At 43.3% G+C, this 14,392-nt stretch overlaps 1 protein-coding gene across 2 annotated transcripts; it reads right to left on the reverse strand.

Annotated features, from left to right (window-relative positions):
- Positions 1-111: 111 nt before the first annotated feature.
- Positions 112-5,801, reverse strand: cdkn1d (cyclin-dependent kinase inhibitor 1D). Of its 2 annotated transcripts, none has more exons than XM_080492195.1 (3): positions 5,101-5,312; positions 2,917-3,411; positions 112-2,831 (listed from the first exon to the last, which is right to left on the reverse strand). In XM_080492195.1, the coding sequence occupies exons 2-3, from the start codon at positions 3,404-3,406 to the stop codon at positions 2,770-2,772; spliced, it is 552 nt and encodes a 183-aa protein (XP_080348321.1). In that variant the 5' UTR covers positions 3,407-3,411; positions 5,101-5,312; the 3' UTR covers positions 112-2,769. The 2 variants fall into 2 exon arrangements, with proteins under 2 accessions (XP_080348321.1, XP_080348322.1); XM_080492196.1 differs by lacking the exon at positions 5,101-5,312 and adding an exon at positions 5,615-5,801 and having other exon boundaries at positions 153-2,831.
- Between the last annotated feature and the right edge of the window lie 8,591 nt (positions 5,802-14,392).

Raw genomic sequence — 14,392 nt, forward strand, 5'->3', positions numbered from 1 at the left:
TATTCATGATTGAACATTTATCTTTCTGTTCTTCAGACTTGAGGAAGATTTGGCAAAGCAAGAAAAAGGCTGAAAGAAACCAACAAATAAATGAGAGACCGTGTCCCAAAATAAGTTGAATGATTCTTGATTTGTTTTTATTTTTGTTTTTTAAGATTTTCCTTAAAAAAATAGTTTTGTCAACGATGTTTGAAGTAGTGCAAAGAAATGGTTTCAGATATAATACAATTAGTTGTAGCAAAGAAAGGGAAAAAAAACAAACATTCAAAATGACTTCCCTTCAAAGACAAACAAATAAAGAAAATAAGTTAATACAGACTTTGAAAGTTTCGTCTTGAGAAGATTGAGAACGGTCTCACGCACGCACGCACACACACACACACATTGATAAGCTGACGGACAAACAAGCGGTCTGGACCAATTCTTAACAATAGTTCACAGCCATGTGTGTCATTTTTACATGTGCGGACTACAGACGAGGAGAACCGTGAGGAGAAACCAACATGATGACAAACAACTGCTTTCATGCTGATTTTTTTTTTTTATTTTCTTTTCCTCAGAGCCCCGAGGCAGCTGCTTCGTAAAAGAGAGAGAGAGAGAGAGAGAGAGAGACGTTTAAGGGGGCCGACAAAAGCCCGTCTGAATCACAGACCACTTGTCTGGCCGGAGGAACCCTTTGATCCAGACGCTGCGTCGCGAAGCTTCTCTGGTAAAACTCTGCCGCGACCCCACCCCCTTTTTCTATTCTGGGAAAAGCTGTTGAAGCAGAGGCCACAAGAGAGGGGAGGAACAACCAACGTCACCCCCTCCGATGGCACCAGAGTTTCCTCTGACACACCGACTCTTTTGCCTGACGTGAAACTCCACGCGAAGCACGTAGCCTCGACAAGCTTCTCACCGCAGCGCCACGATCATTTCCACCCCTCCCTTGAAAATCTCTCTCGGTCTCTCTTTCCACATATTTGATCGCGAAAATGAGGTAGTAAGAGTGACTGGATCCGTGTTATGGCTATTTATCCATTGGTAGTTTGAAATTGCTGCAGCTTTTACGAGAGGAAAACACACAAACCACATAAGTGTGCCGCAGTGGATTGCAAAAAAATAAAAGTAGCAAACCCGCCTTTTTAAGGTGTAATATGTTGTGACGTGCTGCTGGTAAACCAACAAGTCATTAGGTTGTCAAACTTTTATAAGCTTGTTGGGACTTGCAATGCAAGTTGTCACCACAAGGTGCTGCATTGAGTCACTTTGGTTCAAGACCTGATGTCATTTAAAAAAACTAAAAAATCTAACTAAGAACTGGCGCTCAAGTGACCCAACACTGCCCCCGATGGTCAACAGTTGCATTCAATATTACAGCACTTCTATAAATACTGATTCTGGGTTTTTTCAATTTGAATGTTATGCTTCAAAATATTTGAAGTTGTTGACCTACAACAGATCAGCGATTTAAATTCATTTAGTTTTTTTTTAGGTTTAGCTGCCACTTTTTTTTTTTTTTTTAGCAACCACGCCAGCACACACATTTATATACACATAAACAACTTAGAAAACGGCACGGCGACAGAAAACATGGCATAGTTCGACTCTTCATATACAAATAAAAACAAACAAAAGTAGAACCAAAAGTTTTTGATTCCTCTCAGCTGCAACACACACACACAGTGATTAAACACTACATTCCCTTCATGGAGAAAAGGAGCGTATTTAAAACGGACACGGTGGGCATCACATGACGACAAAAGAGAAGAAAAAGGCTACATTACTGAAAGCATAAAGCTCACTAAAGCACATTTCTTTTAGTCTGTTGCCAAAAAGATTTTTTTTACAACCCCATTATGCAGATAGTACAAGGCAGTAAGGCAATATAGTGTGTAAAGTTGTATGTTTTGACGGTGTAAATTATGTCTGGCCTACATTTTGGTGGAAACAATGGAGTGTTTCTTTCCAGTCCAAAAGCATCATTTCGGGGCAATGGCATCCCTTTATCTCGCTTTATACTCAGATTTCTTTTCTCTCCATTTTTGCTTCATTTTTGACGACGACCTCGCATCGTGACTAATAAATAAATAGTAGTTTATGAAACATTATTCACAATTGAAGTCACTATCGTACAAGTATAACCATTTTACCTCAAGAACCAAATTTCCTCTGCTGACCTCTAACCTGGAGGTAATTACTGTCGCGCTGCCAAATTTCTTCTTTTTTTTTTGCCCCCGGGCGGGGTTTTGACCCCCGGCTCAACTCCAGCTCTCAGAGCCGCGGGGTGAGACTCGCGGCTATGTGTGCTGCGTGCCCCAGGAATAGTAACACGTCTAATCAAAACCTCTTCTGACTCGCGGCAAGAGGGAGAAGCAGGTCAAGGACTGAGGTCAAAATACCGTTCAAGGCCCCGTTGTGAAGAGAAAATCAACCTCTTAAAAACGAGAGCCCATCATCTGTTCTATCCTGAAAGAGTGCATTCAGTGTGATTTCACAGTATAGTCGAAAAGCTTTGAGTAAAAACAGTATATAGAGTATACAGTATATATAGTATTTATAGCTATCCACAAAAACCGTCTCCGCAGTCCGAGCTTGATCCTCTTGGACGACGGGAGCTTCACTGTGCTGAAATCTAAAGGTCTGTGGTGTCAGACGGGTTTGAGCTCACGCACGCACGCACGCGCGAGCTGGCGACAGTCACTTATAAATTGCAACATATATACATATGAACTTTATGAGGTGTGTAGAGGGACGCCGACCACTTCCGTGATCCTCCACTGTGCTTTTCTACTGTCGAGACGGTGCCTTGTAATGCAGGAGCTTCTTCTTCTTCTTCAATTTGAAGAAATCTAGAAACGCAAAGAGGGCAGGGGGTTGATATGAGGATGCGATGGGAGTGGGCGACATCCGTCAAGGTATAATTGCGAAACTCACCTGTTATCGTAGATTGTCTGCGTTTCCACGGCCGCTGGAGCCGGTAGCACCCCCGTGTGGTCACTTCCAGGTACTCGTCCCCGGAGCCGGATGAGCTGCTGGACCTTGGCGAACTCTCACCGGAGGAATGCGACACCCACCTCGCACCCTTGGCCATCATTGCTCCGGGCCGCGGCGCCGTCCTCACCATGCGGCTGCGGTAAAACGCCGGCACCTCCTGGTACTTGAGCTCCTCCCACTCGATGTTGGAGCCCTTTCCCGGCACGTCGCTCTGGAAGTCGAAGTTCCAGCGCTTGTTGGCCACCTCGACGCTCATGCAGAGCAGCCGCTGGAAGTCCTGGTTCAGCTGATGGTGGTCCACGGGCCCGAAGAGGTTCCGCCGCACCGGTCCCATCTTCAGCCTCAGGTCCTCGATGCACCCCAGCCGCGACATGTCCATGTCGGACGTTGTATGTGATCCTATTGATGTTGACGTAGAGGCCATCGCCATGTTCCCTATCAGAAAACAAACACAGATACCAAAGTGAGAGCGGGGCGGCGGCCTGCGAACTCGATGAGGTGTGATCCGGGCTTTTATAGGTCGAGATTACACACGCACACAAAACCAGCAATGTCTTTCCCCACTTTGGGCGCCTTTTGGTGTTTTATGTGATCAAATACAGATGTGCCCTGACCGGCTGAGTAATTACTGCGCGAAGCAGGTTCCCTGAGCTCACACCAAATAAATCTCAAACTGCTCTGGCACGTCAAAACCAACGCGACGCTCCACCTGCTCTGGCGTTTGCCAGTCAAAGGTCAACGGCAAGGGTCGGCAAGACACATGGAGAAAAGCCCCGAGCCTGATTTCTGATTCCTACAAAAATACCAAACCGTAGGGCCACAGAGGCGCAAACGTTTTAGGATTAACATTTGGGGGGGGGGGGGCGAAGGGGCCCTTGTGGAACATTATGCAACTGTTTGACACCTACAACCAAAGTGATTTCTTTACCTCTATAATTATAGGAATCACTTTCCCTCTTTACAAAGTTTTTAAACCAACAAAGGCAGAAAAGGAGGTCACAATTCAATTCAATTTTATTTGTAAAGCGCTAAATCACATCAACAAACATCTCAAAGCGCTCTTACAATGATAGAGTACAACAGGACCCAACTAAACCCTTCCAAAGCAAGCAGGTGTAACAAGCAACAGTGGCCAGGAAAAACTCCCTCGCATGGAGAGAAGTTCAAGAACTCCCTCTTCAGGAAGAAACCGTGGGGCGGACCCTAGACTCTGGAAGGACGGCCATCCGCCTTGACCGGTTGGGGGGAGAAGTACATGGGATAGGACAGGGAGAGAGAGGAAAAGAAGAGGGAGAGAGAGAGTGGCAGACAGGCCAGATAAGTACAAATACTAAGAAAATTCACAATTCAGATATATATATATATTTTTTTTTTCCAAGTTCTTACTTCGGTTTTTCTCACTAATAATTACATATTGAACCTGCACAACCTTCATTTCCTCGATGGTTTCCACAAGATAATGATGACTTACACCACTGAAGAAAAAAAAAAAAAAAAAAACGGGCTCAAAACCATAATTGCCTTCTTTCACTGCCCTGGTGAAAGTTGTTATGCATCGAAAACGAAGTGGGCGCAGTGTGTGGGTCAGGTTGCCACTGTGGTCGGTGTGCCCAACTCCTGCGGAAAGAAAACCTGAGAAAACCCGCAATTATTCAACTATCAAATCCCTGCAAATTGACCGTCATCCCAAAATGCAAAGGTGCACCTCTGCAAACCTCCAGTGTGGAAAATGTGAATAAGAGCGATGAATTCGTGACTTTGGGGGATTTGAGCGTGCAGGCTGAAGTTGGTGACGCAGTTACAGTAACTGAGGATGTGGGTCTATGAGATGCGGTACAGTAACAGCCGCACCTTGTCAAAACACCAATTTCCCACATTATGTACACACACATACACACACACACATTAAAACAACACAATTTAGAATGTTGGTTAAACTCACAACAAAAGAGTAAAGTACCAAACACGAGTTTTGTCCAATTTTGTGCGTAATTGCGTCCAAGAATTGGCAGATTTTATGTCAAGTTCTTGATGTAACTTAAGTCAAACTAACATCCGTACAAAGTGTAAAAACGGATCAAACACACACCGAAAAATAAGATTAGATAAGATGTTCTCTCTTACCATCAGCGTCAATGTGTCAAAGTTATAAGTCTGGAGCGTTCGGTTGCACCAAGTGCGCAACACGCACAATCCGGTCGAGAGGAGTGAGCGTGACGTTCCGTGACAGTCCCGTGGAGGCAAGCAAGTGTCACTTTGAGAGGTTTCTAGTCGATACTACCTACGGGTGGGTCGCGCCTGTCCCCTTATTATCTGCGACTTGTTTGTTATGGACTGAGGAGGCAGGAGAAGTAGAAGTAGAAGTAGAAGGAGGAGGAGGAGGAGGAGTGAGGGGAGGGGGCGTTGTCCCACTCTAGAAGTCAAGTCACGCTGTGCCCGTCAAAACTGTCCTTGTTGGAGCTCAGCCAGGAGGTAAATGGCATTATAAAAGTATAATTTCAATCCTCTGCACTATTCGTGCAAAGTTGCAAATACCCACAAGTCTGTAAAATAAATAAATAAATAAAAAGCGCACCAGAGTGACGCGTAAAGCAGCCGTTTTCATGCATTAAAGTGTTCATTGCAAACCGTCTCCTACCTTGTCAGAGTAATGCAGGGAAGTTGCTGGTTGTATTCCTGCCGCAGTGCAGCGTAGACTTGTTGCTCCTCCACACTGTACTGTTGCGCCACGGTGCCTCGCCGCGCCTCCAGACGAGAAGTAGGTCAAATATCTTGGCAGCGGCCGCCATTTCCCCTTCTTCCTCAAATGTGACACACATTCTCGCGTAGTGCTTGCGTCAGGTTTTGTTTTGGCACCGTGTTCTAGTGCTCCAGTCACGTTGAGCTGCAACGTGACTGACTCCACTTTGCCCTTTCCCGCCACTTTTCTTCTCTTTTTTTTTGACTTTACATAAGGATGGGAAGAAAAAAAAAAGTTCTGAATAGTTTTTCCTGGAAGCAGGACTTACATTGGAGGCTTAGGACACCTCTGATTACTCTCGTGTCCTCTGTAGGGCTTGATTATAAATTAATCAAGCTCGTTTTCTTTTCTTTAAAACGGCAAAACAATAAATAAACACATCCATTTTCCAAGTGCAGGTAAAAGTGTTTTCAAATGAAGTCGGTCCATGAGGATCTTTACAACAAAAACAGTAAAATTTGTTCATTTTCCATTTGTGCTTATTTAACTTACCTTTCTTATAGTGGGTTACAGCCTCTGGGGGGCTGCAGTGAAAATCTGAGTGTAAACCATGTATAAAGCCTACAGTATCTATCTATCTATCTATCTATCTATCTATCTATCTATCTATCTATCTATCTATCTATCTTAAAAATATGAAATAAGCTTAGGTGTAAAAACACTTTATATTCAGACCACATACTGTATTAAAGAATAACTGCTGATAATTAGCTGATGAAGATGGTATCTATTATGATATCTAACCATAATTGCTTCTGAAAGTTGGTGGCGCTGAGAAAAGGCCTCACCCAAAGAATAAAATCAACTCAGTCATTCAAGCTGAAGCAATTATTACTTGACGAGGTATTAAAATGGAAAATTATCATAAATTGGTAATATTGAAGATTGAAAAAGATGTATAGATGTAAATATAATTAATGCATTTTCTCTGTTAAACTATTAAACTTTTGACCACAAATATGCAGATTGAAGGTTTTAAATATTAACTGAGATTGTGGTCAACTCAGTAACAATGTAAAAGCTTGGAAATAGCAAACTAATATAAGTTATATGTAAATACTTTTTCCGAAGAAATACGACCAGATTACAGTATTTGCTTCAAAATGTGTGTCGTATCTTCGCTGGTATGGAAATGTACCTTTTTCTTTCTTTTAACATCACTTTGCCCTTCTGACACCTGTTACCTCACGTGCTTCTTCTCCGCAGCCATTATGAAATACCACCGCTTCTCCTTCTCTATTGTCATTGAGAAAATGATTCTCACATTTCCTATTATTACCCAGACTATTGCAGGGGTGTTATTACACTTGCAATGAAGTCATACAGAAGTCATCTGAGAGGCCTGCTGCCTCGGTGACGCCCCACAACTAAGTCAAAAAGATTATTACCGGATTCACACACACACACACACACACACACACACACACACACACACACACACACACACACACACACACACACTTTCGGATTATTTTTACTCCGTTAACAACACAGACTGTCTCACACTTTCCCGCCTCAAACGCCCCAATTGCGGGCTTTTTTTCACTGGTAATGTAAAAGCAGGTGACACCCATTGAGGAGCGGTCACTCTTTCTGCGCAGTGCGGGACGGATTAATCGTGTCATGTCTCTGGAATGTTTCTCTGTCGGACAATCCTTGTTTCGCATGAGGCCCGAGTCGCAAAAGGTTCAAGGTAGTTAAGCACAAGAATCATAACAAACAACACGACTCCCTCTGAGAGACGCCAAGTGTCTTAATCCCCAGAAATCTCAGCATTCAACAGGGCGTGCACTCTCGCCCCACATATTCACTGTACCTGCTACGAAGCTTCGCCACTTGTGCGTATGGTTCAAATAAGTGACGCATGTTTAGGTGAAAATATAAGTAATTATATAGCTGGGCTGTTAAAATCAAGGAAATCACATGTAGTTATCAGTCATTCCTCCAAAGCGATAATTGTGGTTTTGCATTGAAACTTATTGAATAATTTATATAGCTTCCTGTTACATTTAAAATAAAGCCACTTTTCTTTAATATGAGCGTTTAGCCTCTTTTTTACTTTTCATATTTCATTTATACAATTGAAAGTGAAAAAAGATAATCCTGCAAAGAAAAGGAAACCACTTGATTTTCCTTCTGTGGTGCCCCTCAACACCCCCATATGAGGCCCACTATTTCTCCAGAGAAAGCGAAAGATAATTCACCATGAATAAAGATTATTATCCCCCATCCATCCAATCAGCTGCATGGCTTCATCCAGTTCATGGTTACACCATCTCACTTAACAATGTGTAGACATTTCACAGGAGGCCAAACACAGAGACAGTCACCGGCCAAATCTGTGTTTTTTTATGGACTTTCCGGGGAAGATTGATACAAGTACAGGGCGAAATTGGTGCAGACTAGAACCCACAACCACCTACACCACCAACCATTGTCCAAGATGGTTGAATACCCAAAAACATTTGAAACATTTCAGATACAGTTTTTGCTGCATCGAACGACTATTTACTATTTTGTTTTATTGTGAACGTCACGCTCTGTTGCACTGCAGGTCTGCAGTTTATCTCCTTCGTTTATAGTCGGTCAGTAGTGCTTTCTACATTGTTTTATTACCATCAAGTGACCTGAATGGTTTGTTTGTTTGATTGCAGGCAACTAAAATAATACTAATTGTTTATTGTATTCTTTCTTCGTCGTTCTTTCACATGTGATGAACAATGACTGATTTCTGGTGTCTCTCATTCTGACACATAATAGTCAATTACTGTGCCCCAGTTTGCTAATGACCCACTAATCTGTGTGCCAAGTGGGCTTCATATTTGGGGTTCAGCGGCAGACTGTGGGCAGCATGATCCTGTCACTTCTGTCAGCGCTCTGAGCTGTATTTACAGTCAGTTCAGTGTCCCACCTTAATTTCTTAATCCTCCTCTTGTTGTCTACAGCGCTGTGTGTGTTTTGGGATGCACGCTCCCACCCCTCAACAACATAAACCCCCCCCAGCCTGTGTGGATATGCAGTCATTAAGCCCATTGTTATTCCTCCACGGTCAGCGCCCTTTCAATACATGGGTAAGTTGCGACAACAACAGTCACTCAGCACAGTGACTCGGGTCAGGAGACCGGGAGCTCTCATGGTGGGTCTTGTGCTGGCAATATCAAAAAGATAAATTCTTCCTGTTTCTTTCAAATGTTACTGATTCACTGTAGGAACAAGTGAACAAAGAGGAGAGTCTCTTTACCACTACATGCCCCAGAACTAAAGGCAGTGGTTTTTCTGGCGAGTCTGGTGTCAATCAGGTAGAAGTAATCCTCAATAGATGTGCAAGACCTTTAAGAAATGAAATATATATAATCAATTAAGTCTATTAAGGTCAAATATGACTTAGTTTGTGGAAGTCAAACATAAATACATCCAGTAGGAAGTCACCATTAATAGTTGGACTCAGCAGGCCTGACACCAGTGACGTGTTCCCATTTTAAACCTCCTAAAAAGCAATTTATTTCTTATAAAGGGCAATGTTTTGCTAAAAGGTAGAAACGTATATGTTGTGTCTCTGTTTCAGGCCACTTCACTTGTCTTCAACGTGATCGTTTCTCAATATTAATGCAGTAGTGTATTGGTTAGTATTCTCTCCTCACACCCAGAAAACAGAAAAACGCTGATACATTCTCATGTTCTCCCTGGGGATATGGGAGTTTTGTGTGGACGAAGTGTAGGGAAAAACCTGAATGTGTGCGAAACTCTCCAAAGATATACACTCCTGATTAAAGTCTTAAGTCCAGTGACAAAATTCCAAGTATTTGCATTTTGCAGTGTTGGATCTTAAAAAGGTTCTGAGTAGAGCTTCAACATGCAAAACCAAGAAATGGGAGCAAAAGACAAAAGGCAATTTATTGAAAACAACAATTTAACTGAATCAAAAGTTTAAGACCAGCTCCAAAAAAAAACAATACTGCAGAAAAGGTTTGCCACAGACAAGAAGTTCTTTTCTTCAATCAAGATTTCCATACATACCACAAGAAAATGAAAAAGAAACAACAACCAACACAATATACAAATTTATTGTGAGAAATGATCAATTTTAAGAGAATCACCTGCACGCGGCAACATCTAATATCACAAACATTTGTATTCACAGCTACCTGTTTACAGGTGATTTGAGGTCTCTTTGCTGACACAGAATACGTCCTATGTATACACAGACAACACATGCAGTGATAGAGATCAGCAAAACAAAAGCAGTGCAGCAGTAAATAAACTATACCGGCGTAGAAACCGCATTATCTTCATCACTTTAATGAGAAAGTCAATGCAAGTTTCCACAGTACAGGCCTGACTGGTGTAGTGGTTTGCTCTCGCCTCAAAAGCGAGAGGATCCTCCTGACTCCAGTGCCTTTTATTTTGTAGGAAGTTTGCATGTTCTTCTTTGTACTCCCAATGGATGGACCGCGTGATTGGTTACTTTAGCTTTCTGCAGAGACCAGGAGTTATAGAAAACAACTTGCTTGACTCCAGTAATAGAGTGCAAAAAGCATTGAAACATCACATCTTGTTTTAGAAGTTGTGTTGGGAGGAGTTTTCAGCTCTAGGCCAAAAAAGAAATAGGTTAATTTTGATTTTGTGTTAAACTGAATGATATGTGTGCCCCACTTAAACTGGAGTTGCAGTATTAGATATGTACTTTTATTTACCCATAATCCTAACTATAGACTCATACAGGAGTCCTTGAACATTTAGGTCAACCATTTGACCTACATATCATCGAGTTTGTAAGTTTTTTTTATCAATGCTTCAGAGGGGGGGGGGGGGGGGGGGGGGGCGTGTAGGGGATAAGAAAAAAAATAGTCAGCAAAACTGCTTATGTAAATGGGAGGAGTTTCCATGGGAGTGTTCTCCCAGCTGTGGGGGAGGGCAGAGAGGGGGGGGGGGGGGGGCACTCTATTTGTGTGTGTGTGTGTGTGTGTGTGTGTGTGTGTGTGTGTGTGTGTGTAGAAATTTGGGTTTCAAGGATTCGTGGTGAAATGTTCCCAAGGAGACCCTCCTGACTCACACTGTTGGTTTTGGGGGGGTCCTCAGGGGCTTGCCTTAAGTGGGGGGCTGCCGGTGGAAGGACCTTTCAGATTTATTTTCTCAGAGCAGCGTACATTCCCTGAAACTCGCCTTGTTGCATTTCTCTGTACAGTTACGGTGCTTCGCGCTTTTTCCAGAGCAGCGTGTACTCTGGAGTGATAACATCTTTCCTCTTTGAAATATTGTTTTTGCAGTTTGTGGGTGTGGGCCGAGGGAGGAGAGGCGAGAGGTGGGGGGAGTGGGGGTGGGGGTAGCCTGGTGGGGGCTTGAAAGGCGGAGCGAGGCGGGTGTAAATCGATCCTTTGTTTTCCTGCCTGCATTTGTGTCTGGAGAGAGGGGCTTGTTTTGGTCCCGCTGAGATAACTTTGAGGCTGCCTCAATGTCAAAACCTGGAGGGGAGGCCAGCGCAACGCAGAGCAGGGCATGATGGGGGAAAGCCACACGAGAGCACATTACACAACACCCTGCTCTCCACTTCTAACCCCTACATGGCTATTTTAAGAGCCGAGATTACACTAATAAATGTCACTTGTTTCTGAAAATACACCATATCTGCCGTTCATAACTCAGCCGTGTGTTTGTTGTGCGTGCGGCTGAGGTTGAAAAGGTGATGTGCTCCAGCTGATGTGTTTCTGCCCTTATCTGCATCTGGGCAACATCTGGTTTCCATCTGGCCCCCGGCCGGGTCGTACTGGTCTGTGCGTGAGCGGGACAATATATTGGAGAGACGAAGAGAAGTGGAGGGCACGGAATGTGTTTGTGAGATGAGTGTGCGTGACTGGCGGGGCTGAGGGGACAAATGAACGAGGAGCCGGCGAGCCGGCAAAGGAGAGACCTGGCCGGCTCCCAGAAGCCTTAATGCTGCTGTAATAAATCATAACAGCGTTACATTTTTTGATTAATCCGGGTGTTTTGCACAGAAAGTGGGACGTATGGTTGGACCACTTTGAACACCTGCGTTTGTCAGCGAGCGACTCTGCCCTGATGACATCTTTTGTCCAGGTTTCATTTTTGGATTTATGTCCCAATTCGGGGTGAAAAGGTGGAAAAGATGATTGGCGGAAAAGCGTAACAGCTGATCTCACGCACTGTACATGTACATGCTGCTCAATTATGAGCGGCGAGGCGAGATCCAGATGTTTGGGGCGAGCCTTTGAAAGGGGGAGGAAGGTGAGATAGAGCGGACGGAGGAGGCGAGGAAGAGGAGGCCTCTGAGTGTTTCGGGGGAGACTTCTGGGAATTCTGTGTTGGGAGCACATGGTATTGATGGTAACTGGGCCAGCTCGGCTTACTGGTAAAAGTTTTTGTTAGAACAATATTTTATGAATGTATCCCTGCAAAGGTGTGCGTGGGGTGAGAGAGATGCTGTTTCCCGGATTTCCTTTGTACCTTTTGATTTATAATGTAATGATAAAAAGAATGGAGGGGAAAATCAGCTTTATTTTTTATATAACACATGTTTTTGAACACATAAGTGTAATGTAGGCTCCACACGAAGCCTTTGCACAGAGCATGGAAACAGTTCTGTTTTTATTGCCACCAATTTCAACATCCCGTAACAATATTATCTTATAATGTGTCATAAACATGACAAAGTCCAGCAGTGTGTGTGTGTGTGTGTGTGCGTGTGTGTGTGTGCGTGTGTGTGTGTGTGTGTGTGTGTGTGTGTGTGTGTGTGTGTGTGTGTGTGTGTGTGTGTGTGTGTGTGTGTGTGTGTGTGTGCATGCATGACACTTTGAAAACCCCTAAATTTCAGAGCTCAGAAGTTCAATCAATCAATGACTGGACCAAGAAAATCAGTCCAGTCATTGACATGTTTGTATGATTACACCTCATTAAAAATCTGTTCATAAAACCTTCAGAGTGTAAACAGGTACAGCTATTCTATTCAGAAAATGTGGTTTGACTGTTTGGGTCCTGGAGGAAAACTTTTAGCCGACGCTTAAAACTGTTTGCTCGAGTTTTCAATGTCTGTCCAGCCTGCGAGGGAAATTATGAATCAAAATGAAAGAAGTGTAAAAAAACACTTCTTTAATTTTTTCCAGCCAACCGATGTGGAACAGTCCAACCGTAGTACACCCAACATATAATATGCTGCTTTTTAATAGGAGAGGTATTCATCAGAACGTCCCTCTACTCTTGGAATTTGGAAGAACGTATTTGACTGTTTTATACATATTAATTGTAACTCCACAAGGTCTGAGTTATAATAGATTAAAGCAACTTATCTAGCAATAATATGTCATTTTCAGCAGTTGTTTTGCGTTCACTTTTCAGAGGTGTGTCAGTCAGAAACCTTTTTTTTTTCTTTTTGTATTTGTTTTTTATTCTTGGCTGGGGTGATTATGGAGAGGAGAGGGTTACCAATCTGGCTAAAGATTCCACACAGTTATGATCTGGAACAGTGAGCCTGAAGTGACCGTTGCTGGAGTGGGCCGGAGAGGCAAGAGGGAGTGCCCCGGCCTCTTTGCCCGCGAAGAATGTTTCTATTCTGCTCGGCTCTTTTTAGCCCTGCTGCTCGGCCCTGAATCTGTTATCTGTGAGGCTCGTTACACTCCACGTAGGCCTTATTTAGCTCCTTATATCTGCCTGTCCACGTGTTATTCTCATTCTGAGTTGTTTTCAAAGCGTTTACGAAAGCAGTAGTGACGGTGAGAAAGCACATATCTGTGTGTGAAAGTACATATGAGTATGAGAAAGTGAGACAGGAAGCAACTAGGGGCCCAGTCTCAGCCGCAAAGTAGTAGTAGTGACTAAAAAGTGAGAAGGGGAACAAGCCACTGCAACGTAAAGTGTGTATTTAAAGCTGTGTGTTACACACATGAAGTCAATCTTCATAGTCCAGTGCTATGGATTTATAGATGAAATGTTATATTTCATAGATATATATTGTCAAATTCATGATTATAGTCACATTGTTTGTTAGATAATGTGGTGAACTTCCTCCTTCTGGGGCCCCACAATGGAATCTCATCGTGATCTTGCATGTTGAAGTTCCGCGAAAAACGAAAAAAAAAAAAAAAGACCTCACTTATAAGTGGGCATACCCCAGAGGCGAAAACATGAACATATATGTAGTGTATAGGTTAACGGCTGAAGTGACTTTTTGTTCCCTGACTGGATCCTCTCAGCTCAGAGTGGAAAACATGCCGTTTGTTCTTGACGATCTCCTGAATTCATGGAGCTTCAGGCTTCATGCAGGTGAAAAATCACATGTCTGAGACAGGACAAGGGGTCATGGGTTCCCTTCAGGCTTCATCAGCTTAATCAGTAGCAGCTTAATTCCCTGTTTTGACCTGAGTGCCGTCGTACGGCCTCAAGGGTGATCGACCTCAAACGAGTGACCTTTGACACTAAGTCACAGCTAAAATACAGTCATTCATCCACAGTGAATATATGCATACGTCACGTGTTACTGTGGTTTGAAAAGTTACTTTTTATAGGTTGTTTTTCTGGTCATTACTTGGCAGAGTGCTTCTGTCTGTTCCTTGCGTAAGAGAACATAGAAGAATGTCACTGGATCGACTGTAGGGAGGTTGAAAATAGCTGACATACTTTTGAAGAAGTCCCACTGGATTAGCTGTTTAGTGTTATGCGCCATCT

Source organism: Lipophrys pholis (genome assembly GCF_963383615.2).
Source record: "Lipophrys pholis genome assembly, chromosome: 22".
Classification (NCBI taxonomy): domain Eukaryota; kingdom Metazoa; phylum Chordata; class Actinopteri; order Blenniiformes; family Blenniidae; genus Lipophrys; species Lipophrys pholis.